This window comes from Oenanthe melanoleuca, chromosome 2 (assembly GCF_029582105.1).
Source record: "Oenanthe melanoleuca isolate GR-GAL-2019-014 chromosome 2, OMel1.0, whole genome shotgun sequence".
NCBI classification, from domain to species: domain Eukaryota; kingdom Metazoa; phylum Chordata; class Aves; order Passeriformes; family Muscicapidae; genus Oenanthe; species Oenanthe melanoleuca.
In genome coordinates this window covers 33,045,798-33,073,429 of record NC_079335.1, presented here as the reverse complement: position 1 = coordinate 33,073,429, position 27,632 = coordinate 33,045,798, and the positions used below count along the sequence as shown (strand labels likewise).

Sequence of the window (27,632 nt, the reverse complement as noted above, 5' to 3'; positions counted from 1 at the left end):
AAAATCCACTTGCAAAAGAAAAACATTTAAAAGTTATTCAGGCACTTTAACGCCACTAATAAAACTTCTAGAGTGCCACACTTAACTTTAAAGAACTGCTTAAAAAAATCCTAATATAGTCACAAGACAAACTCACATTCAAGACAAATTGTTGGATAGCTACAAAAAAACCCCACAGTGTTTAGAAAAATCACAATGTTTTAAGTGCTAGAATTTAAAAAGTAGCAGAAACACCATCAAGAGTACAAAACAAGACTCAGGAAGTCCAATTCAACTTCTAATTGAATTGCAATTAATTTAATTGGATAAATACTTAAAAGAACCTGCACACATCAGGGCAGCTGACAACAGACATGTCACAGTACAGATGAGCACAGAAGGGAGAGACTTTGGAGAAGACAAAGACCACTTAGTGACTGCCCAGTTTTACACAGTGTGCAACTTCCCTTTTGGATTATCTGCGATTAAGGGAACCGGTTCTTACATTTCCTAGGCACCTGTTACAATCACGACTTGTTTTCAAGCCTGATGTCACACATTCCTCAAAGTTAGCATCAGGGCATCAAAGTATTGTCAAGTTTAAGAGGCAGGCGGACCCAGAGGTGACACTGCTTCACAAGGAAGAAACATCCCACAGAAGAGCTCACACACTGCTATTTGAGCAGCCCGAATACACATCCCTGCTTGGCACCTTTGTCCTACTAAAAACGACACAGCACCTTGTAAACTGGCACTGTGCCATTCTGACAGATGGACTTAAGTGTAGGCAGCCAAGAGACTATGTATAAGCATCAAATATGTTTTTTGAGAGGAGGACTTCCAGCCAGGAATGTTAAAACAGCTGTCCACATTGAGCTTGCATGCCTACACTTAAGAGGATATGCTATCGCCACTCCAGCCCTGAGCTGGATTAACTTGGAAAATAAATAAGATAGCTTTCACAGCCACATAAGGTGAGTTTTTGCAGAATCAGGATTAGTGATACTCAAGGGGGGCTCTACCGACCTACTATTAGTAGGCACACTTGCAGGGTCAAAAAGCTCATCGGTTCTGAAGCTCAGTGAACCTTTTATCAGGTGCACACATATATATTTATCTTCCTTTGTAAGAAAAACATAGAATGCAATACCAGCATGATTACGAGCAAACATGGTAGTGACCTTCCCTTTTGTGTTAGAGGATACTCCTTTTATGAATTAGCTGTCCTGACCCAAACACACGGTATCTGTGTGACTGGGATTTGCTTCCCTGGGCTTTCTGCTCTTTTTAAAACCTCAACTGCCATGGCCCACTCAAGACTTTTTGTTAGCTCATGCCTACGCACAGACATGCATTTTACATTTTGACATCACTTGCATAGCTTTCCCCAGTAACAGAATCCCAGCACCTGGAGAACCAGGCATTGTGTAACACAGGATGTGGGGCAGCAGGCCTGCAGAGCCATGCCCAGGCCACTTCTATCCCATCCCTGCACCTGGCTGGGCTGTCTGCTGCCCAAAAATCCCTCTCCTCAAGGACATGCAACATTCCAAACCACTGAGAAGATCCAACAAAAACATGTTTGCTCACATCAACGTGCCAAACAGTGCTCTTTTTCTTTCTCCTGCAAAAACTCAGATTTTACTCCTGCCCCTCAAAAAGTAACTGGCCTGTATCTAAAGTGAGACAAATATTTCAACAAGTTAAAAGTTTACTCAGAATTCCATGCTATTTAAAAAAGCTAATACCAAGATTTCCAACAGCAGACAGCATTGCCTCTAGCCCTGAGTAGCTTCAAGACTGAATAGAGGTGATAATGTATTTTATTCAATGTTTAAACACATTTTGTGTTCATTTTAATTCTCCCTGTGGTAATAATCAAATCACAGGCATAAATTTTTCACATACTGTGCAGCTGGGTGTACTCATCTTTGCTCTCCTGAATCACTAAAAACGAACTTAAACTCTGCAGAGGTGCTCCCAGTATAGATCAAAGCTGCCTTCAGTGCCTGGCAGGCACAGGGTCACATGGAGTCTACCCAGCTGCTAGTGCCTTTTACCTTTGTTAACTTTGCTGCAATTAAAGTTACCTGAGTCACTTCATTACTATTTCCTGTGCTAGAAGCACATCAGTGGTAGGCATAATTTCTCCTGCACAGTGAGGATTTCCCCCCATTGACCTTGCCTTTCCCTTTGTTGAAGAAAGATTTCCGCCTCTCTCCCCGTTCACCTTTTACCCATCCCTCACCTACAGCATCTCCATTTCCTTTTCATTTTTCGTTTTTGAGGAACTGTGTGCAATCACCTATCGCAAAAGTTCCAAACTACAATTTAGTAACCTCAGTAACAAGATGCTTTGGCTTTTCATACTGCCAATAAAGTCGATGCTAGGTTAATGTTAATTTCCATACCACTTAACCTTTCTCAGATGGGAGAAGAGATGGAAAAAACACTGTCAAATACTTCATCATGCAGATTAGCAATGCAGTGAATGCCTCCCCCTCCTTCCAAAAACCTGCAGTGCCCCAGGCTTTTTTAAGACACTGCACACAGACTGTGTAAAACGGTTCAGGGAATAATCAAATTGCCAAAGAACAGGTCAAAAGGAATAAAAACACTATCACTACGGATCACTACTTTTGTTCAGTAAAGTAGTTACACACATACACTCCACAAGCGTGTAATTTCCATTAATGTGTGTTTTACATGCAATTATTTTCTCCATGGCTGTTGTAAAGCCAGAGAAAACCGAACTGCAAATGGTAAAGCTGAGTATCCCAAACCCCTTCACAGCTCTCTCAGCCCCCAAGTGCCTCTCCTTATTTGAAAAGAATTTGAAGTGGTAATGAGGTTCATTTCTTACAGAAGCATGAAAGGTGCCAAAGCAAAGTCAGGGAGCAGTTCATCTTCTTACACATTACACGAACTAACACATCAAACTCCAATAAAGTTTAGTACCGAGCTGAGATACCCTTTCCTCCCACAATTATGAAGACCTGCCTGTACCTGCTGAAAAACGTCTGCCAGACTGGACTCTCATTTCATTGTCCTCCTCGAGCTGCCCTAACCAAATTTAACCCCAAAGGTTTTACATGATGGCTTATCGATGGGTTTTTAACTCTGAGATGCCAGATGATGTATCGATGCCAGTCAAAATTTATTGCTAGTTCAAGGCAAATGAATGCTAGAAAAGTAAAACAAAGCATGCCAAAAATCTCTCAAAGTGCTTATAGAACACTAACATTACAAATGAGAACTTAGGCTGAAGGCACAGCAACCAGAATTTAGAATTATAAAGCTGCTGTGTCAGCAAAAAGAAACTTGAAAGGGTACAGCAAATTCTAACACTGCTTTCTGAAAAAGTCACCGGCTACTACCAAGTGCTAAAAAGCTTAGAGAAGACAACTTTCTCTACTGCTCTATTACCCGTGCAAGAGGGTGTGAGTACAACTGCTTTTAGGCACACTTTTAGCTCCACCTGTTACTACAGTTCACCATGCCACAAAACATTTTAAAACAGGAAAGCATGACAATTCTGCTTCAAAAGGTCACTTGAAAAGGAAAACTTAGCACAGATATTCAGCAGGACTAAGGCAGGGGTACCTGTAACCGGCCCCTCAGAGAGATCTGGGGCTCAGCATTCCAAGCACCCAGGTACTGAAGTTGCCTTACCTAGGTAAAGCGAGGCGTTTTCTTTCTTGACATTGTCATCTAAGTAGGTTGGTCCCAAGGTATAGATGGGTGTCGAGCCCATGCCAATGAGGATTTGGGCACAAATGAATAAAGCTACATAGAGAGAGTGGTCATTTCCGCCGGCGTCCTTGGCGCAGGCCGATGTGTCCCACTGCTCTTTGGCAGCGGCAGTGCCATTGCCAGCCACGCACAAGCCCTCGTTCGTGACGGAGGAGTTCAGCTCCTGGATCTGGTACGGCGGAGAGATGAAGTGAGGTAAGGAGAAGAGCGCAGCGCCCAGGGCGATGAACAGCCCCCCTACGGCCAGCCAGAGCGGCCTCCGCCCGCGACCCCCGAAGTAGCTGATGAAGACCACCACCACCAGGCTCCCGATGTCGAAGCAGCTGACCAGCAGCCCCGACTCCGAGCTCTTGAGGCTGTATCTCCGCTCGATGGTGGTGATGACGCTGCTCAGGTAGCCGGAGACCATGAGGGACTGGATGAAGGTCAGGAAGCACATGCACACCAGGAAGCAGCGCGAGTCCGCCAGCACTGCCCGCAGGCACGCTCTGCCCGGGGGGCCCGCCAGCAGCAGCGCGGGCGGCGGCGGCAGCAGCAGCGGGGGGCCCAGGGATACCCCTCGGCCGGGCGCCGCCGGCTGGCCGCCCTCCGTCTTCCAGGGGAAGCTCCCGCCGCCTCTGCCGGGGGGCCGGGAAGCCTCGGCGGCGGCGCCCCGGCCCCGCTCGGCCTCGGGAGCCGGTCCCGCGGCGGGGCCGCCACCGCCCCCCCCGGCCGCCAGGGGGGAGCCGAGCGCGGGCAGACTGCGGCACCGCGGCGCCTCCGCCCGGCCCCCCGCCGCCGCCGGCCGCTCCGCCCCGGGGAGCCGCTGCTCCGGGGTCTCCGCCGAGGCCATGCTGGGTCCGGCGGCGGCCTCAGAGGAGCCCGGCCGGCTCCATCGCCGCCGTGCGTCGAGCGCGCTGAGGGGCCCGGCGAGAGCGCAGCATAGCGAGGAGGGGAGGAGGGAGGGGAGGGGGGTGGCCCTAGCCGCGGCCGCCGGCCGCCCCGCCGCACGTGTCAGCCAAACTCCTTTGTGGCTCCATCCGCCCCCAGTCTCGCTCGAGGGGCCGCCCGCCCGCCGGGGCGCCCGCGCTGCCGGCGGCTCCCGCTCCCCTCCGCCGCATGCCCGCGGCGCCGCGCTCAGCAGCCGCCCGCCGGGGCCCCGCGGACTGCCTGCCCGCCGCGGGGCAGCGCCGCCCGCTCCGCCGCACGCATCCTCCTCGCTTCTCGTCGCTGGGGCCGACGCCGCTGACGGAGCTCCGGGGGGTCGCTGCCGATCTGCGGGCGGAAAGCAAGCACGGGAGGTCAGCGGCGCCGGCCCCAACCGCCCCGTCCTTCCCCGCCGCCCCGGCCTCTGCCCGCCCGACCCCGCGCTCTGCGCCGAGCTCCGGGCAGCGCCTCCGTCCCCGGCCCCGCGGGGGCTGGATCACGGCAGCGCCCCGGGGAGCGCGCGTCCTTGGGGATGGCACATGGATTTACATAAGAGCTGGGGCGGCCTCGGCCGGAGCGCGACCCTTTTATTTGGCGCCGGATGCGACAGCCAAAGGTCGCCGTGCCAAGCCTTTTATTTTCCAGCCTAAAAATAAATGCGCTGAAATAAATACTCCGCTACAACTCGGCGGCCCGGAGAGCGGCGGCAGGCGGAGGGAAGGGGAACAAAGCAGGAGCCGGGCAGCGGCGGCGACGGGCACGCCGGGACCCGGCATCCCGGGGCCGACCTCTCCGCCCCGGCTCGCTCGGGTGCCCCCCGGGAGCGCCGGGTGAGAGCGGTGCCCAGACATCCCTACCCCGGCAGCGGAACACGCCTTTTGCCTCCTTTGTCCGCTTTTGTCTCCCCGCTCGCCGCGGCCCCGCGGAGGGGTGGGCGGGGGAGGCACCGGCACCCGGGCAACCGCGCCCCGGCGGCGGATCGCCCCCAGCCCAGAGACTGGCCGGCGGGCAGGGCGGCGGAGCCGGCGGGGCGCGCCGGGCTCTGCGGGGGAAAGCGCCGGGGCTACTCACCGAGCGTGCGGCGCCGGGGGCGGCCGGCCCGGGCCCTGCGCCCCCGCCCCGCCGTCACCCAACGCCGGGTCCCCCTCGGCCGCCTCCGCCTCCCCGGGCCCGCAGCGCAGGCGCGCCCCGCAGCCGCCGGGCCGGGCGATGCCGCCGGCGCTCCGTGCCCTCCGCCCCGCCTGGGCTGCCCCGGGACACTGAGCCTCGGGCTCTGCCCGCTCCGTGCCCTTGCTCACCCGTGGAGCCGCTGCGGGCTGCAGCTCGCCGCTCGTGGCTGTGACAGTCCGCGGAGCGCCGCGGTTCGCAGCCCCGGGCGGCGTTTGGGATGCTTAGGACGGGGTTGCATCGCCTAGTGTGAAAGGCGGAAATATTCGGAAGACAGGACCTCAGTTACGTCGTCTGCTGAAAAGTAGGAGGAACCAAGCAATGATTTTTCTTTTTTTTTTTTTTTTTTTTAAGGAAAATAGACCACTTGATGATCCTTTTTGTCCAGGGTCCTGTCTCCAATGCAAACCATCTCCAAAACTGCATATGCAAAATGTGGGAAAAGTAGTTTGGAGTTAACTCGTAGAGTTTCCCCCTAATCTCCTTTTTTAGGTTTGTGTAGTGTCTTGAATTGCACTGGTTTGTTTTGCATTCAAGTCACTGTATTTAAAGCCCTAGTACCAGGATAAGGCTAAGTAGTTCTGTAAATTATTTTATTTGTTGTGGCTTGGTAGAGTGTGAACTATTGAGATATTTGTCATTTTTTCTACAAAATAATGCCAAGGAATACACCAAAGAAGCATAATATCCTACACATTTCTGAATACTTAGTGTTTTTCTGGCAGGATGGAAAATTTACCATTGATTTGTTTCCTCTCCTTTAAAAAAATATTTATGACTAACTCACCGCATTTATTTTTTTCCACTTATTTATAGACTGGATCAATAAGATAGTTTCATATCATATTCATAAAATATACCATCTTCAAGTTTTGTAAAGCTATTATCAAGAGGTATTTTGATAACACTCCAACTGCTCAAACTCAACACAGTCAAAACAATCTCTTTTTTTGTTTGTTTGTTTGGTTGGTTGGTTTTCAATCACATTCTTCTGTTAAGAAGGTGTCTCAAGTTTAGTGCTTTAGTGTCTAGCCCGGGTTTTTCTAGTATTCCCTTTGATTCAGTTAGGATTTCAAGGATTCTTGGAAGACTCATCCTAATGATTCTTTCTTGCTATATAAGGTCCTTACAACAATTTCTTTTATTTCTTAATCCCACAGCTAGTTGTTGTCACTGCAGCTCCTCTCTTCCGTCTCTTCCACTGTCAGCTTCCCATGGCCACAGCTTCTGTCACTGCACCTCTGGCATGCACCTCAGTGCACAGTAAGCTGAATAAACTCACTGAGGCAGCAGAAAACCAATCCAAGGAAAAAAGTGTTGTGCTGGTTTTATGAGCTGAGTCACTTCAGGATGGGAGCACAAGAACTTGAAAAAAAAATAAAGGGGAAAAAAGAAGTCCATGGAGATAGGAGAACCCATTTAAAAAAGAATAAGCTCTTAATAAAACTCCATCTTCTAACTCAGCCATCCCTGAGGACATACATGTAATTCATCTGTAGGCAGTATCCTATTCATTCATTCCTTTGCACTTGAAAAAGTACATGAATGAGTAGCTGCAGTTTGTAAGTCTAATGGATCATATATATATGGCACCTCAGTGCTGGGTTCTGTCCTTGGTTTACAACAACCCCATGCAGCACCACAGGCTTTGGGAAGAGCGGCTGGAAAGCTGCCTGGCAGAAAAGGATCTGGGGGTGCTGGTCAACAGCCAGTTGAGCATGAGCCAGTGTGTGCCCAGGTGGCCAAGAAGGCCAGTGGCATCCTGGCTTGTATCAACAATAGAGTGGCCAGCAGGAGCAGGGCAGTGATTGTCCCCCTGTACTTGGCACTGCTGTGGCCACACCTGGAGTGCTGTGTTCAGTTTTGAGCCCTCGCTTCAAGAATGACATTGAGATGCTGGAGTTTGTCCAGGGAAGGACAACAGAGCTGGGAAAGAGTCTTGAGCACAAGTCTCATGAGGAGCAGCAGAGAGAGTTTTGATTGTTCAGCGTGGAGAAAAGGAGGCTACAACTACATGAAAGAAGTTTGGCTCTGGGGATCAGTCTCTTCTCCCGGGTATCAAGTGATAGAATGAGAGAAAATGGCCTCAAGTTGCACCAGGGGAGGCTGAGAAAAAAATTCTTCACCAAAACAATTGTGAGGCATTGAAAAAGACTGCTCATGGAAGTGGTGGAGTCACTAGGCTTGGCAAGTGCTCACCCAGCACTCTGAGCTGCTGTTCTGTGAGGGACAGGACCTAACTCACAGCTTGGTCTCACTGATCATGAGACCTCATGAGCTACCCAAAAGAGAGGGTACCAGAGCTACCCAGGCACCATCTTTTTAAAGTCACACTTTAGTGCTGACAGTTTTGAGGCTTTACAGATCCTTGATGGTTCAGGAAGCTGGTGATGCCCAGGAGGTACCAGTCTTGTCTATTTGAGGCCACAAAGAGAGAAAAAAACTCAGCTGAAAAGTGGCATGAGTTGATGGCTCTGCTTTTCCTTCAGTGTTTCATATTTCCAGCTAGGTTTTCTAGATGATGAAATGTCACAAAGGCAATAAATCAACACACTGGTCTTTCTTCCCCTTTCCCCTCACACTGCTTCCATTTTTGGGCAACATCTTTCCTTCATTCCCAGCACAATATTAGTAAAAGAATAAGTAAAACAGCATGTGCATTAGGAGGCTAAAGGACTTTAATTCTCCTGGAGCATGAGCACTGGGAAACATAAAGCAAAAGGACAAGAAGTGTCACTCCTTGGGGACCCTCACCAAGCTAGTGTCCTAATGAACTCCCGAGGGCAGCTCACTGCTGGGAGAGAGCAGCTCATTATTTTTATTTCAGATGTCAGAGAGAGCACTTGTAACAGCAGATCCTGTACTAAAGAGCTCATTTAGTACAAGAAATGAGCTTAACCACAGTCAGATACTGTTGGGAGATATCCACATTAATGTTTGTCAGTCTCCAGAGAAAAACTAGCTACAATCTCATGAATGAAATAAAGAAACCATGAATGCCAGGGAGGTACAAAGCAATAAGGGAAAGGAAAAGGAAGAAAAGTGGAAAACTCAGAAATAATGGTTGGACTTAGAGGTGCAGCCATCAGTTTTAACCCTGTACACATCCCAGGTGCAGGGACCATCAGGGATGGAGAGGTGATGGAGTGGTTTGTCAGGGTGGGTTGCAGTCAGAAGCAGCAGGTGGTAAGCACACCTGCAAAGGGAAGGCTCTGGCATGCACTGCTCATTGCAGGGCTGAATCCAGCACCATGCCAGTAACGTGGGCTCTCCCTTGAGGGCCCAGCAGCAAGATAAAGCCCATGCCACCTGTATTAGTCATAGCAATGGTTTTATAGGGCTTACTGCTTTATTTTAGAAGATGCCAAGTCTCAGGAAGTAAGTTACAGTGAATCTGCTTGAGATAATTTTAACAGCTGTGTTCAAAATTAGACTTTCCTTTTAAAGCAAAAGCCCAACGTATGTGTCTAAAAAAGCTAGGCGAGCATCTTAAAAGTGGGACTGACTCTCAGTTTTTTATATCTGTCTCCTATGCAAACATACACAGAAAAACTCTTATTTTGAAAAATAAACTGAAGTGTAATAAGTGTCAGGCTTTATATATAAGGAGTGTAAAAAATTAAATACAATTTAAAAAATATAAGGCATAAAAGACACAAGTAGAACTAAAACATATTTTCTTTTTATACATACCATTAACTTGAGATCATATTGATAAATGCTAGGTAACAAAATAGGAGGCAGGAGCAGGAAGAGGCTCTAATTCCCAGACTTGCAACATGTCAGACTGTGCTAGGAATTTATCTGGTGGGGCAGAGGTAAGGGGGGCAATGCAGGAAACCTTCAGAGGCAGCACAGAACTTTCATCTGGGCAGTATCTCAGGTCTGAGGAAAGCAGTGAGGGCTTCATCCATGGGAGAAGAGCCAGCCCTTTCCTCCCCTCTGGAGCCAGCCAGGCTGGAACCCCTCACTCAAGCACCACAGGCTCTGGGCAGCTCTGAGCCACTGCTCATTCTGCAGCACTAGCCCCAAGCAAGGTATATCTAAAGGCAGATAATCCACCAGCTAATCATCAAAGATATCTTTTTTTCCCAAGTTATTTACAAGCAAGACATACCAGATTATTGAACTCATACTTTGTCAGGAATTTATACAGGGCCATGGTAGCCTAGTAGCAATAAGATGAGAGATTATATATGCAAAGGCACGTTTCGTGCCTGTAGTTGTTTTCTAACCCCTATACCTCTGGTTTTAAGCCTTTTTTTTCCAACTGCCACAGCAATATCAGGCATTAAGGAGGCATGAGATCTCAGACAATTTACAGAGGAGAGGAAGAAGGCAGTTGTACTGTGCTTTTCAATGTGATTTCCCTCTTTGTGTTCACTTCTTTTCCCTGAAAGTCCCAGTCCCTCTACTACATCCTGCTTTTAAAATGATATAAACATTCATCCAAAACTGTGAAAGCGTTGTTTAACCCAGGATCAAAGCCATGAACAAAAGACTAAACTAGACTTCCCTCTCACTCATTCACAAAGATCTCATTTCTCGGTATCTGCCACTTTATTCCAATGTCACCTTTCAGCAGCCCTTTGGCTAGAGTTCCATATTTATTTATAAGCTAGTGCACTTATGTTTAGCTAATATATGCATTATGACATTAACCAACCTTAAACATTATTCTTCTCTCTAAACTAACATGCTTTTACATGTGCTAGTTTTAAATGTTAAGTGACAAAGTCAAAATACTTGGAAATAACTGCTTGAATTCTTTACTCTATGCAAATTCAAAATTCCATATTAGAATAGAACATTAGCTCATTGTTTTTTCCCCCCACCTGATCATTAGTTTCTCTCAGGGGAAACACACTGGCAAAATCACAAAATAGCAGTGCCACAATAGAAAAAACATGGAAGAATGCCAGTGAGTAAAAATATCCTCCCCAAAAGCCAGTACACAGAACACAAATATATCTGGGAACTCCTGGGTCATCATCCCCCAAGGCCAGTCACCAGGACACAGCAGGCTTTTAGTGGGGCACAGTGTGGCCTGACCACAAACATCAGTAACTTCAAAATGTAAGGGGTTTAGTACAAAATACCAAAAAACCCACAAAATCTATATTGCACCATTAAACAGCAAACAAGAAAAAAAAAATCAATTTCATGCCAGTTTCTAAGTAAGTCTACTGTGTGTGTAGAGGTAGACACATCAAAGACATTTTCCTGGCCCCTGCCAGTGTCCAGATTGGTGCTCCAAGGTGTCACCCAGCGAGTCACTCGGATGGGAATCAGCATTTCTGCCTTCACACAAAAAGAAAGAGCATTTGTCCAGGTAAAGTACATGCCATTCAGAATCAATATCTTTAAATAAAAGCATGAGCAAGTTTAATTAGAGAGTAGCAATCAAGTAATTGAACATTGATGAATATAGGGAAAGGTAGCACAAAATAAGAGAAAAACAAGAAGGAGTGATGAGAAAAGACTCCCATGAAACACTGGCATCTAAAATGTGATTTAATATAATCAGCTCAGTAAATCTGAGAAAATTAAAAACATTGTTCTGTTGCCAGTACAGAAGCTACCTCTTTCCTGTTTCAGTAGACCTGAAAAGGGAGAAAACTGCTGAAATGAGGAGAATTACACTCTGAGATAAATACTCAAGACTTCTGCTTGGTAAAACCATTTCAAAGCCCTTAGGCTGCTGTGTACCCCTACACTTAAACCAAATTCTCTATCTAGAATGTGAAAACCAGGAAGGAATGTAGCAAGCTGTTTGTAAAAGGAGTTACAAAAAGCTAGTCAGGAAAGCAGCTGGTAAATAGGTACAAATGTTCAAAACAAATTTAGGCAGGATATGAAAGCAGGGTTTTGTTGGGTTTTAGGAAGAATAATTTGCCCAGTAAGGCATATTTTATAGCCTTGGGGTCCCTATACAAATAAAACAAGGAGATCTCTTAGAGGAATGCATGCAAAATTATTCTGAAGTTATGTGTTTATTTTTATAAGGCTGAAAAAAGAACTGAAGGAAATGCTTTAAGAGGAACCATATGCTGAAGCATTATTCACCTTTTATCCTCAGAACCATGTTTTTAATATGGGCACTCTGAAGGCTCATTTCAACAAACAGTAGTCTCTGAAGCTGCTGACCCAAGAAAGCTTTTAGGCATGGCAGTCAAGGAGGGTTATTTATGAAATACATCAGTAAATTTAAACTATTGCAGCTTCCCATTCCCATGTTAAAGACTACGCTGCTATTGTCCTGAGCTCTGATCTCTGTGGCCCAAATTGTCTTCTGAGTTAAAGGAGAGGGTGATTCCCTGTGGTTAAGGAAAATACTTTTGGGTTTGTTCTACCCATAGGACTGAGATCAGCCCCTTAGCTGTCACTGAGCATAAACACAGACATAACCAAGTGTTCATTGCTGGGCAGGGACTGGGAACCTTGTTTCACTGGAGCTGCAGTGAGAGGCAGCAGAGATGTGGTGACTTGATCTGATGGGTCCTGCACACCACGGGGACTGACATTTTCTGTCTTCCCCACAAGGGACAGGTGGACCTGCATTAGGCTGAAAGGATGGATACCTTCTCAAAGAGGGAAAAGCAGGATATCCCCACTGTTTCCCAGTGAATTTCCTGCAGATTCCACTGGGTACTCCAGATGTGATCCAGCTATCTTGTTGCTGTCAAGAAGAGGAAAGTGACTGTTCCAGCGCTTCTTTAAATAATAATTACCTTTAAATTATAACATAAGTCAACAGCCTGTGCAGTTTTTCAGCTTAGTGTCGCAGACACTTGTAAAATGTTTATTGTCATGACATTTTGGGAAAGACCTATTCTAATTTTAGCTTTAGCTAGCAGGTTAAATCCTAGCAGGAAGGTGGGAGATTCTCATTAGAAATACCATCTGGAGTAGTGAGGCATTGCCAGACCTGAGCACTTCTGCAAATACAGTTTCCATGCAGCTGTGGAGGGAGGAGGCTTTGTCTGCTCCCTTTCTCCACTCACCCCAGCTCACAATGTGGCCTGGATACTAAACACATGGTATTTACTGTTACATCTGTGACCAATTATACAACTTGCAAAAAAGTTAGGGACCAAGCAGTGTATGAAGGCTATTGACCCAAGTTTGCCTCTGAACACGAGTCCTCTCAGGCAAATCAAGACACTACAGCTCTGCTTTCACCCAGATGGTGATCTTTCATTTTCTTAATTACAAAAAAATGCTTTATATTACTTTTCATGTTATTATGGGATGTGTGTAGGGACCATTAAGACCCGGGTGTTGTGCAGTGCTCAAGGACACACTGCAGAGTGTGACCTCAAGGAGCCCATGCTAGGCTTGATGTCATGTAGGACATCTCTGGGACTGCTGCTGCCACTGTCAGCAGGAGCAAACACTGAGTTTTTAATTGTCTTTACTAGTCCTCAGAAACCCTTTGGTGCCATAAGGACAGAGCTTGTGTTTGTACAAGAAATGCTGAAGTGTTTGCTTTCAATATGTGACATTACCTGTTGTGAATGAAATTAAAATGTTTTGCTTATAAAATGGCTATGTAAAATTAATCATAAATAGTTTTAAAAGAAAATCCTGCCTATAATGTAGCTCATAAACCAGATATTCACTCTGATGTTTTTAGTCTGTCATGGTTGCTTGCCCCTGCAGCTATTATTACTGGATCTGGAATGTCAGAAAATGGGCTTCCTATCCATCACCTAAAGGAACAATTGCTCCAGCATAAGGACAAACAATATAAGTATAGCTTCAAAGGTAGTTGGAGCAGGTTTCTTTAGGTTTTAAAAATCCTGGCAAGAAACATTGCTCCACAAAATGAAAGAGAATACTAGTAAAAACTATTATTATTTACATGCACATATGCATGTCTACAGGCATAGTCGTACACAGACTACTCTCATACTAGTAACAAATGAAAGAGTTGGACTGAAAAAAACTGCAAGAAATAGTGTGGATTCTATGGAGTTGTATAAAATAACTGGAGAAGGCAATCCAAGATGCTCTCTCCTCATATGGAACCCAGTTCTAGCTCTTGCACTTGCACTGTGCAAGCAGAAATTCCCACTGGTGTGTTGGTTTGTGTCCTGTGAATTAGATGTGGGCAGTGGTGAATTCAACAAGGCATTTTTTAGATGTTAGCTACACCCTAGAGATGACATGTTGTTGTCCTGGGTTCCAATGTCCTCCAGACAGGACAGTTGTCCGAAGTCAAAGGGTAAAATCTTGGCCCCACAAAATTCAGTGATAAAATTTCCTTTGCCTTGCACCAATTCTCCAGGTTGTTGATGCCTTTAATCCATTATATGTCCTCTGAGAAACAAAGAACTGGTGTGCATCTGAAACCTCTTTATGTAGTGCCTTTGACTCTCTATCTGTGTGTTCCTGTAGGATCCTGTAAGGAAGGATCTCCTTCTGAGAAGTTTGACACCCCCATTCCCTCCTTGGCCTTGGGTCTGCACTTACATTTCAGCAACAAGCATTTTGTTCAAACAGGAAGAGAAATATGGCTCCTAGAAGGATAACTTGATAGCAAAAATCAAAACCAATGTTTGCAATTTTCAACTGTTTAAAGATAGTAGCAGTTTGAATGTTATGCAAGAGTTGTAGACTAAGAAATCACACTGTCCAGCAATCTTTGAGAAGATTAAATCTGTAAATTAAGCAGTATTTTGAAATGTTTAGTATTGTTTAGACTTATAAGGTAAAAAAATTCTGTCTCTACACATAGCTCTTTACACTCAGCTGCCTCAGGGGAGAAGTTTTCCCCATTGTGCCTTCAGAGAGAATTGAAACCACAGTCCACAGGTACAAATGATTTCCTCAGAGTGCTGTTCTCTCAAGCTCCATTATTTACAATTTGTCATGTCTTCCTGCATATTTCCAATTTTTCTACCTTGTCTCAATAAAAAGATGTCCATAAGAGACATGTTGAGGAAACTTCCCTGTCTGACCATCCAGGAGCCACACTGGCACCACCTAAGCTGGGACTAAGGCTCCTTCATAGCTACACATCCCACACTCACAGTCAGACCAGGTTTCCTCACCATCTGGACCCCAGGTTTCCTACAGCAGAGTCTCAGACATTTCCATCCTTAAAATAATGTAATTGTGGTGAAATAACAAAAGAACAGCTTGAGATGGCTGCCTCCAAGGAAGGACATGGAACAAGGGAAACCCTGGGTTTTTATACCAGCACAGTCTAAGTGCTCAGGAGTCTGGAGGTTGTCACCCCTGCTGTGACTCTGAGTGTCCCTCACCTGGCTGAGCCACAGGTGCAGGAGCCCTTTGCCATGCCAAGGGTCAGCAGTTCACAGGCTCTTTTCTGGGCTTCCATCACCCAGAGTTGAACCTGCATCTGCACCCTGAGCTACCTGCACAAGGCTTCCTCAACACCCTAGCACCCATGAAAGAGGAGTCCCCAGCTTTCAAATGCTCTTTCTTGGAAGACCAATAACAATTTTGGAGCAGAGGACATGATAATATGCCCATTGTTCACCATCTAAATAATAATGTGCAGCATCGCTTCCAAATGTCAAGGTCATTTTGTGGTATTTTTATTCTGAGTAAAATGGCTCCTTACAGTTTCCATGGTTTCACCTGAAATATGTACTGAGCCTCATTGTTAAGAACCTTGAAACCCGACTATTCTAATGAGAAAAAAGAAATCCTCTTCTGTAGGTAGTCAATTTGACTTTTAAATGTAAAGCAGTCTGTATTTACCCTGGATAGGTTTATGGATCTTTACATTGCATTTGTGAGCAAAACCAGATGTTTGGATTATCCAGTTTGCCCTTCTTTTTGGCATATTGAGCAATAATGAATTTAATTATTTCTACAGCATAGACTTTTGTTTTCTATATTGGAAAGATATGCTTTATTGTTTACTTCACATAAAGAAATATCAGCTTTATTAAACTATTGAGAAAACATAGTAGGTCACAGTAGTAATGAAAATGCAAAAGAAACATGATATGCTTTAGAAAGAAATTTTAAAAGTTTAGCATTGCTTCAGATTATATTCTATATGTGACATTCAGCTGTGGAAATAGTAACAGTTGTTAGAAATGCCAAATTTTACAGGATAAGATAGTAATTTTTCTATTATTGCTGTTACTTAATAAGTATTAATCAGAAACATAATGCTGGAAGGAGACTGAAGAATTACTCAGATGAATAAGGCAAGGAACAGTTTAATGAATTTTAAAACCTCAAAATGCAAAATTAAAACTGTGGATGCTAAAAGGCAGAAGATTTCCATATTAAGTCCTCCAGTACTGTTCTTGTTGAGTTGCCAGTTTCAGAATGGTCCCCTTTGCAATATTACTGGCATGAACACTGTGTTTTGTCCCCAAAATGGGGTAATGCATTACAGTGATGTAGCTCCACTGATAGAGATGGTATTGGAGCAGACACTGCATAGCAAGGAAGCCCATTGTCTTATTAAATTGACAAGTTTACAGCCCAATTTTAGGCAGAATATGGAACCAGGTCATTATTTCAATCTATCCTTTCTTCTTTCCTTTCCTTCTTTATTTTGAAGCCTATCTATTAGTAGACTGTCTTCAGCTGAAGCTCTCATAATTCACATGGCATCAGTGTGTGGTATTTTTCTCCTTTGCTAGTTACTCTTTTTACCACTGTAGAAGACACAGAAAATGTAAGAACATGGAGGAAATTGCCATTTTATCTCTGATAAATGAGAGTTTCATATTATGGAAAGTCTGTTCATTTTTCGCTTATCAGGCCAAGAGATTTTTAAAAGTGGTAAATGGGGTCCAGCTCACACAGCTGTAGTTGTCTTAGATGTGGCCATTCATGCTGAGTTCATGGACTAGACTCTATATTCAGCAATACAGAGAGAAATCAGTGGTTGACCTCTAGGTATCTTTTGTTCTTTACTTTATGTACATACAACAAGCTATTTTCACAAATAGTTTGTGAAAATGTGAAAATATCTGTACACTGACATAGCTCTGAACAGTTTTGCATAATGTTGACAGGATCTTATGCAAAACTAAAATCTGTGAGGATTTAAGACTTTGGCTACCTATGATTTAAAGAGTTTACATATATTTCTGTGTCCTTCAGTGTTATTTCTTGGTTGATACATTTCTCATATGTGGAATTTTTATAGTCCTTATGGTTTTAGTTATTAGAGAAGAATAAAGAAAATAAAACAAAAAACTTTGCATACCTTGTATATTTTCCTACTCTTATTTCATTAGAAATCCTAAAGAAATCTGTGAAAAACTAGAATAATTAGTGTCCAGCTTGCTTGCATCCTCCATTCTTCCTATCATCCCTATTGCCTTCCTCATACATCCTTCCTTTTTTTTTTTTCCCCAGCCTTTTCCCCCCTTCACCTGCAAAAATCCTCCTTCAACTCTTTCTTAAAGCTGAGAGTATGAGTGGCACATCAGTATTGAAACTTCATAGCTTTTGCTAGTTTTGCAAAAGGCCACATGTTGGGTTCTTTTGATCAGAATTGCCAGCCCTGGGAGAAAAAGAAATTTTCTACAGTCACTTGGCCTATCTTGCCTGCACTATCTTGCCTGAAAAATAAAATCTGTGCATCCAAGAGTTTCAGTCAAGAATTTATAGAGAAAGCTTCAAAGCACTGTAGACACAGAAGAATTTCAAGTATCTCTTAGCTATACAGAGCCCTTACTCTTCCCTGAAAGACCATACGGTTGGTGCTGTGCTGCCAATTCAGTGAGTGATAAGAAAGCACAGATTTTTAATCAGCTGTGTTAAAACTCAAGCTATATTCTGTTTCTGCTTTTAGTATTAAAGAATGTAAATATTTTTGATTGGGTTTTACATGAATAACACTAGAATACATTTTTAAAAGTTGATGCATTTTAGTGTCTAAAGCACAGAATCACAGAATGATTTGGGCTGGAAGGGACCTAAAAGATCATCTGGTTCTAACCCACGGTGTTGGCATCTATATATTATCCAAGTTTAGAATTCCCTCTCTAGTCACTGTAGATAAACTTCTTGACTCATTCTTCAGATGTAGAGACCAAGTGCTGCTGGAGATGCCACAGGACACCTGGGAGCTCTGCACAAAGGTGGCAGATGTTGCACCCATTGCAGAGGAGACCCATGACTGCCCAGGCTGCAGCAGGACATCAGGCAGGATGCTCAAAGGGCATGGGGTGAACTCAGCAGAGTTTGAGCTCCCCATGCAGGCTGCTGCTTCAGGGGGATGTGAAGAGCTCAGAGCAGCATGCAGTCTGACAGCTGCCTTGGTTAGAATTTCACTGAGTGTAACAAAGCTTAGACAGCTTGTTCCCATGTGGTTAGCTGCAGCTAGGTGCCTAAATATTAATGTCTGTGACCTGCTGCTGAGTCTCACCACAGATGTGCAAGTAAGATCACAAAGTTGTTGGGATTTGTAGAGAGATCAAGTTAAATTGCTGTGCATCAGATAATAATGATGCTCTAGGGAACAGCAATTTCCAGAATTAAACAATACCTGGAATAAGTTGATGGTAAGGTCCCTCTCCAGAAAAGTATTTACCATTAAGCATTCAAGAAGCTTTGTCTTTATTCAATGAAGTATTGAAGCACACTCTGGGAATTTAGGAGGTACTTAGCAGGTCTGCTGGTTCAGGACTAGCTCCATTTTCATACATGTATTCTGCATTAAATCCTGTGCTTGTGCACAAGGCTTTGCAGCCCCTGCCCCTGTGCATAACCTTAGTGAAAATGGGGAAGAAATTTAAGTCAAGTCAGTGGTTTTCTGAGCACAGCCATAAGATAACTAGAAAATCAAATCCTCATCGTGTTCAAGCACTCAGGATAGCTGCCAGTTTGCTGACATACAGCAGCTGGTGAAATTGCCTTTGCCTGAGCATCACAAGGGTTTGCCTTCAGTTGCATGGCCTTACTTCTGCAGTACACATGCAATTCAGAAACATGTCTTTGGGTAAGGAGTATTTGAAGTGAAATTCAGTTTTAGGAAGCTTGCAGACCATAATTATTGGTAAAAGAATAGGAAACATCTCTTATCAAGAGTTTTTTTGTGGGTTTTGGAAGCTATGAAATCAGCTTTTACAAAAAAAGTTATGGATGTAAAAAACATTTGACTGTGTGATGCTTCTATTGTCAATGGGAACTGTGTAATAAAAATGTTCATTAATTCTTAGTTCACCCAGGATTTCACTGCTGTGAACTTAGATAAAACTGAGATCTCTTCACTCCCAAGTCTGAACTGAAAGATTACAAAAATAAATTGTAATATTCAAAATGGTAATAATGGTCATATTCTCATGGAACAGCCAGTTTCTAGTATAAAATATATAAATATATGGTAAGGAAGAAAATATTAGAAATTTAATCTAATTTTTAAAAATAAACTAGTCTTATTATCTAACTTAAGTATGGCTCCTTATCAGAGCTGGAAAGATCCTTGTCTTGAATAGGTTCTCTAGACCTGTCTGAGCTTTTAGACCTGATTTACTTTTTCAGGATCTGTGTAATTGGCTTAAAATTGATAGAGGAGGACATGGGAGGACACATGATAGATACACATGACACTGGCAAATGTCAAGTAGCAATATTTATTTTATTTTATTTTATTTTATTTTATTTTATTTTATTTTATTTTAAAGTCCATTCCACAGTAAAACATCTTAACAAAAATGTCCATCTTACCAAACCAAAAATGAGTTTTGTTTTTAAACTTGCTTTTTAAACCAAAGCCAAGCTTTGCTTTATTTAGTCTACTAATGTTTTTTCTACATTGAATTGAACCACCAAATGCAGTTTCAATGAATAAATTATCCAGAAGCTTTGCTGATAATTCTGCTGAAATAAAAAGAGGATGCTGATTTGCTCACCTTGTCACTATGCTCCACAGACAGCTTTTGCCCAACCTCTTATTAAAAGATTGTTTCTTCAACTTACCTGTTACAGTGAAATATCTGGTTGTTTCTCAGATCTTATTATCTTAGGCCATCTTAGGCATGAGGACAACCATCCATACAATTTCATATTACATAATTATGTTAAGTCAGTAAAACATTGTTAGTACAACCCCAAAATACACTATCAGTTGAAGTGCAAATGTCCAAAAGCACCTAATGGAGGACAAAGCTAGAAGGACTAAAAAACTGATACTATCCACTGAGCTTCAAATACCTACAGGGACCTTGTCACTTGTGATGTGTGGTCTCTGTTTCATTAAATCCTGGTCCTGTAGCTGTGGCTTTGGTATTTTCAAGACAAATCCTTCATCAGTGTTATAAAATTGGGCTAAACTGGCTGACAGTCTGATCCAAACTAATCCTACAGAAACATTAACAAGTCTCAAAAGCAGCTGCTATTAGTAGCTGATCTGTTTGAAGAAAGATGGACCAAGCATGATGAAGAGGTTAAAAATAAGTTCAACAACCTGCTTGTTTGGCCATGCAGCTTTCTGTCTCTGTTATCTAACATGCTCACCTCAGAAGAAATCTCTGATTTAATTAGAAGCACCAGTCTGGGATTCGTGCACTTACATAACCAATCACCTTGGGAAAGAATTAAATAAAAGACCTTTTTACCAGGAATACTATCCCCAAATATTAATTATTTGTGATTGTAATAATTACAGCATGGAACTTCACAACTAGCCAGCTCACAGTTTTGCATATGTTGAATTACAATAGTTGCAGACAACTGATGCCAGAACCTGAGTGATAATGATCATACTGCAGAAATATTATGTGTTTCCTCTATCTTTCATTACTCACTGCTATAATGAAACTCCTTCTGTTTTCTAAAATATATTCTGGCCATTGTTTTATTATTATTTTTTCTCACCAGATGATCTGCCATCTAGCCAGAAATCTGAAACTGGTTGAGCTTCTATTTTTAAATCTCTGCATTTGAATTAGGTTTTCTTGGTTTGTTTGGTTTGTTGGTTGTTTTTTTTTTTTTAACTCACGTCTGCCACTTAAAAAAAAGAAAAAGTCACAGTTCAACACAGTGGATTTATCTCAAATCCTGGCAGGTTAGCTTGACACGTTTTTGCAGAACACACAGGACATTTGGGATTAGAGTTATTCCTTGTAACCATGTCATTAGCATTGTAGCAGCATGCAGGCACTGATTATGTTCTCTCTGCCTCGCCTCCACACCTCTAATCTCAGAGCTGACCCCATTTATATCACTGGCTTTACATGGGCTGTGCATACTGAAATCCAGGAGAGGGAAAAGGGCTGAGACTCCCTGAAAATAAACTCAGCTGGCAAGGAGATTAACCCATTTATAAATGCATTTTTGCCTGTGCTGAGTGTGCAGAGTTTCATCCATTTAAGGAACATAGGCCTAAATCCAGATGCTAACACTGCTTGGATAGGGAGAAGAAAGAAATAGATGAAGTGGTATTTTAAAAGGTTCTGTTGCCAGCACACCAATTCAAATGATTCGGGAATTTTTGGGAGAGAGGGAAGGGAGGAAACAGAACAGTGTATTTGGAGTCAGCATCTCAGAGAAATCATCTGCAGTGGTTGGTGTAAGAAAATATTCTTTTCCTTTCCAAGTACCACTCATCACTGGTATCTTTGGAAAACCTGATGTCCTCTTAAAAGCATTCCCAAAGTAGGTGCAATCAGTCATCAATGGCAGAGGTTTATGTAATCTCACATCTACAGAGAGGAAAGCAATTTACAGATGAGCATAAACATGAGACACAGTGGCCCTCAGGCCTTTGTCAAAGGATTCCCAGAAAACAACTCAGCTGGCAAGGAAATTACCAGTACACTTCACAAGTGTGCCCTTCTGAGCATGGAGAGTCCTACCCATTTGGTGATCCCAGTTCTAAATCCAGGCTCTTCTGAGATTTAAAACACAGAATACCATTATTCTCATGAACAGCATTTTCTGCCCTTCTATAAACACCTTCTGTTGAAGCATCAAATACACAGGACTAGGTTTAAAAGCAGGGCTTTGAGAATTACATTCACATGTAATATCAGGAGACAGCAAGACATGCAAGATATTTCCTGGGCAGTTTATGCCAGATGTGTGTGGATGAGATGTGCAGGTGCCAGATGTGTGCTTGTGATCTCTTTGCACTTGGGGAGACCTTAATGAGTGGGGATCCATGGCTGAACAGCAAAGCACCCTTGGAGCTCGGCTGGGCTCCTGGGGTTTCAGCTCATTCACACCTCTGACTGCTTCTCTCTTCTGACTGAGGGCAAGTCCAGAACATTTAAGCCAGCCCAGAACATCCAGACTGTGTTTTAGGCACTGTAATATCATCCCCCAGAGCACATATGGCTGTGGAACTTCAGCATTCTGGTTGATAAGCCAAGGTGCATCTTCCAAGATTGTGAGTGGGAGCAGGGATGAGAGCTTGTGGATGGAGCAGTTCTTTCTGTGGGCCCTGGAGCTAAGGCAGTAGCTGTGCCTGGAGCAAGCACCCTGTGCTTATTTGGTGATTTCTTGCAGTGACAGGGCAGTACAGGTCATTGCACCAAAAATACTGGGATTATTCTCATTTTTTACCTAAAAACACCTAGCAGTAAAATATTCCTAAATTCATAATAGTCCAAAGAAAGAGAATGATTTTTCCAAGAGGCAATTCAGAGAGACCACTAACATAGGTACTTAGAATAATTTACAGCAAGTCAGATCAGATCAGAACAAAAAAAAAATAAATAAAACCAGAATAAAATTGGTATAGGGTTAGGAAAAATTGGGTGTGACCACAACCCTTATCAAAATCAACTGTCCTGAGACTATGGGAGGAATCATCCTGCCCTTGTCAGCCAGAAAAATGTCATAATTGTATCGCTGTCAAATCTTTCTCTAAATTAAGAGTGTCAAGTTTATTTTTGTACCTCTTACTATTGCATGCTGGTGTGTTTGAAATATGTGCAAAATTCCATCTCATGAGAGAGTTTGATTTTAAAAGGAATAAAAAGGGAAGATAGGTTTAAATGGGATAAAAAGAATAAGCAAAAAAAGAAATTGAGTAGGAGACGAGGTAACAATCTCATTCAGATACTTTGTCATGTGTTCATAGCCAAGGGGTTTTTTCAAACACTTCCTTCATATAAAAATGTAAATATTCAATAAATATAAATACTATATTGTCTCTGAAGGGTAATAGAAAAGACACACAAGACAGCATAATGATCAGTTCAGAAATCTATTCTACATTTAAGTGGATTTAAGGTTGAAAGCACTTGTCAATAATTCAAGGGTAAAATACATTAAGAGACTACTGTAATTATCCAAAGCTCAGGCAATATAAGCTGGGAAACTGAGAATCAGGGAACTGATTATAGAACATCCAGCCAAGCAATCATCAGGATTTTGTGGTTTTTGTATTATGACTGAGCAGAGTTAAGGATAGTTGCCTGCCTCTGCTGTGCTTTGAATACATCTACATTGATTATTTTTGGTATAAAGTAGCTCTATATTTAAATGTAGTTATTTGCTACAGAGACCCTAGTGCCTTTATGAAGAAGCAGTCAGCCCCTCCAGTGACTGTCAGAACACAAATAATGTTATTCTCCTATCCATGCAAACATAAACAACATACTTCAGTGGATTAGAGCAAGAAAGATTAAATTAAGACAACCCCTGGTCTCTGACAGCTGTGTCTCCTTTCCCTCACACAGCCCAGAACAGGATACATCTTGTATCTTTGAAAATAGCCTAGAAGAAAATGATCTGTGTGTAAAATCACAGAAAACAGGCTGAAAGGGATCTCAGGAGTCCTCCTTAACATATTGCTACACCCTAACCCCATGCAATGACTCTTTTAGTAGGTCACTGTCATAGATAGCAGCAAAATAAAATTACTCCTTCTTAATGCTTTGCCTTCTTAGATATGGTTATTTAGGAAAAAATACCCTTTAAATATAAATAAGTGAAGTTCTCTTGGGAAAGTGCTACAAATGACATAATCAAATGAAATAAAGCCTGTGTTATGGGCATTAGTCATCCATTCTGCATGTGTCCAGTCTGTTCAAAATGACAGAGAATGCCTTAGGCTCACTTTGGCATTAGAAAAGAATTGTGATTCCACTTTCGACTTGTTTTCTTAGTCAGATGGTCTACATAAGCTCAAACAAATCTGAACAGCTGGAAAAAAAAAGGGCAAAATAATAAACATATTTTTGCCTTCTTCACCACCACTCATTATGCACCTCAAACCAAGGCTAATTAATTCTTACAATTCATGTTTTCTTCCTGGAGAATGTGCTGCCAGATCAGATCAAAACAAAGAAACAAAAAGCCTCCACCTGGAATGCAGCCTCCTTCAAACCACACCAACACAGATTGTCCCTGCCACAGCAGCTGTGTTCCTTATGCAGAGCACACAGCTGATGGCAAAACAGAAACAGGAGTGGCACAAACTGAAAACTATCCACTCTGTTTAGTCTGTGGCTGTGTGGTTATCAGCAGTAAAAGAATATTCTGGATGCTTCCCTCCCTGCTATCCTCACCCAGGGCCTTTCAATGACTGCTCTGGAGCAGGTTGTCACAGTAGTGGATGCTCTCAGCTCTATCTGCCTTCCAGCTGCTGGCTGCTTGCAGCAGAGCTTGCCTCTGACCTGCCAGGGGAAGGTTCCCCTCCACTCTGCTGGCAGTGGGTACCTGACCTCACTAGTCTCCAAGTCATCCTAGAAGCCTGACAAAGAGTATTTTCACTTTATCCCTCTCTCTGCCCCAGGCTGGGTGGTAGGAAGTTTAGGACAGGCCAGCTTGGCTGTAGATTTGCTGTTCCTATAATGTTTGCTACATAACCTTGAGAACACTTTCATTGCTAGGTGTTCTACAAACAGACTAAATCAAACTTATTCTGTTAAAGTACTGGGCTGGGGGCTGGGCTGCAAAACTGAATGCTGAGTTATAAAGAGATCAAATGGCTTATTAATTTCTAACTAATCTATTGGCTTCATCTCTCACCCTTGACAAACCACAGACACAAAAGTGAACAGGTCCCTGGCCAGCATTTCCTTGATTTTGGTCATTTATTTTGTATTCCTCCTAACTTAGGACAATGAGTTCAAAAAAGCTTGAAAATAAATCTTACCATTCTCCTGGTCCTTTGGGGATAGGAGAGCATCCTATCTTCTTGCTATTCTGTTCACTGAGTTTGTTGTGTGTTAATAGGAATGGAAATGGAGCCATTTTATTCTCCTTAGTCAGCCAGTCTGAGTAATGCTTAATTTCTAATTTAAGTGCTGGGAATGGATTCTTGATACTTCATTGTGCTTAAATTAGTTCATTAGCCAGCGTTCTTTATTTTGTTATAGAACACCAAAAGACATGTAAGGTTTTCCTGAGCTTCATCCACTGGGCTTTTACATCCCAGTGCCATTCCACTTTGAGTCTCAGAAAAATGACAAGCTGCATAATGGAAACTATGTCCATTGTGAAAAATGAAAGTTGAACCAATTTTATAAGTAATTAGGCTGGATAGAAAGAAGTCATTGTAGCCCCTTCTATTACAACTGTGTGGCATGGTATATGCAAAGTTCTGGGCAGACTACCACAGTTGAGCACCTCCACAGTCACTGCTGAGGCTGAATCCTGTGCAATATGTATGTATGTTACACACTTGTACTGACAGCATCACCATAGAAACCTTCAATCTAAGGCTGACCAACATTTTCTGTTACAAGACCCACATGCAAGCATTCATAAATTTACATAAAAGGTATATATAAATATATTTGTATGGGACTTCCCACTTCATTCAGAACAAAAAATTCAACAAATAAAAAATCCACTGTCACTGCCAATAAAATATCCTAATGCAGATAAATATTGAAAAAGTGACTGTTTGCAGCAAGATGTAAGTTACCTCAAGGATAAACTTGGATGGTTGATTTCAAAGATGGGTTAATTTGATTCAAAGAATGATATTGCTGCTTTGGAAAATATCCAGCAAAACCTGCCTTCCAATTTAACCTCCCAGAGGAGGCAACTTGATGAATATTACAGGCAAGAAGTCAGAAGACTGTGGTACAGCTTTGCTCCTGAGCATCTATTACAGCTGCAGTCACAGTGCAGGGCAGCCTGAGGCTGCTCCTTCCCCTCAAAACAGGGGTTCAGGAACTAGGCAGGAATAGCAGAATTTGGGCTGAGTGTGACTGCTGTCCCTCAGGGGTGACAATGTCACTGAGAGACACAGCAGAATTTACTCTGTGCACTCTAGAGCAGTGCCAATCTCTCCATTAAGTTTAGTGTATTGATTGCAGGTGGTGATCGAAATTGCACCTCAAATACATTCCTTAGAGTTTGACTCTCTGGTGGCACAAACTTGACTGAGATTATAGGAGATCTGTCAATCAATTAAGCTATAAATCTGGCCTTTCAACTATCAGTACCCAAATATTGAGTAAACAGAAAAACTCTATTAATACACAGTAAAACATTCAGAAACACCTGGCTGAATCCAGCTGCAGCCAGTTTTGTCCTCTGTAACCTCCCTTCAGTTCTGCCACACATCATTCTGGAAGTTGAACCCATGCCTCTTGCAGCACTTGTTAAATCCCACAGTCTCATCTCCAGAAACAAAGAAAAAGAGTTAAGAAGAGATCCCTCTAATGTAGCTGTTAAGGGTGCTAGCCATACATTGTTTATTGGGCAATGCATTTCACCAATGCCACAGAGATGCTGCTAGAAAATCAACAGAGCTGGTGCTATAAGCTGTTCTCATAAGCTGTTCTGTTTCCAAGAACAGCATTTGTGATAAGCTGCTCCTTCAGCAGCCAGAAAGTGCTTAGTAGCTGTGAATCCTCTTTGTGCTTGGCTGCAGGTGTATTACAAGAGCTCACAAGACTGATTCAGTGAGTGATAGCCTCAGGGATGATGCCTTCCAGAAGATATTCACTTGAGCAGTGATAATAAAGGACAAAAACCAGTGGCTCCATAACCCTGAACCAGCTCTAAAGCAAGGATTCTGCATTTTTAACTCACTCTAGTGTAGGATTCTAGCACTTATATGAATATTGTTCCTCAAGCCTCTAAGCCGAGTCAGTGCTAATGTTTACACCATGAAGCAGCCTTTTGTGGTGCTCTGTCATGTTTCATCTACCACATAACACAGGCTGTCTAACCATAATAGATCTGCTACAAGCCCAAAATTCATAGGTCTGTCCCTCATGATATGAGGCTGCCTAGAGGTGCTCAAAGCAGATTTGGCATCAAATGTCATCTAGATCAGTAGCAAGACTTTTTACCTCTGCTTTTCTGTCCTAGTTCCCACATGACCGAAGTTCCTTCCCAAGTATACATGTGGAGGAAACAGATTCAGGACATATTTATTCTGATGCCTGGAAAGGCTGACCTAGAACTGAGACTAGACAGAGCAAAAGGAATAAAATAGGTATTTATTGAAAGGAAACACCTTGGGCAGTGCAAGAGCCTGGCTGGGGATACACCCAAATCAAATCCCAGATGCATCCCAGTCACGAGTCTTTACACTTTTATAAGTTTTGGTTCATCTACATATTGGGGTCAATTGTCCAACCATAGCCCCAGGCTCTGTAGTCTCAGCCCCTTGGCTAGTCCCTTTCCCTTTGCTTTTTGGGTACCAGTTGATTCCCTAGCTAGATAGGGATTGTTTTGTCTAACTACCATGTGAAGAGAGCTTACACCCAATATGAAGTTTCAGAGTTACACACCAAGCAGCAGAGATTCTGAAAAATATAAAGGCTAAAACCCAAGGCATCAGTTCAAGTCTGGGGGGGCCAGCATGGTACAACATTTGCACAGTTAATGCTCCTAGCAGAGACTCCCTAAGGATCACCTGTACAAATAAGATGGTGAAGGATCCAGGCCTTTGGGCCAGATCCAGC

The 27,632-nt window shown here is 43.1% G+C and overlaps 1 protein-coding gene across 1 annotated transcript in view; it reads right to left on the bottom strand.

Annotated features, from left to right (window-relative positions):
- SLCO5A1 (solute carrier organic anion transporter family member 5A1) overlaps positions 1-4,569 on the bottom strand; it is a 72,664-nt gene extending 68,095 nt beyond the window's left edge. The window contains exon 1 of the mRNA XM_056485280.1: positions 3,652-4,569. Within this exon, the coding sequence (XP_056341255.1) occupies positions 3,652-4,564 (913 nt within the window). The 5' untranslated portion in view covers positions 4,565-4,569. The remainder of the gene's footprint in view (positions 1-3,651) is intronic.
- Between the last annotated feature and the right edge of the window lie 23,063 nt (positions 4,570-27,632).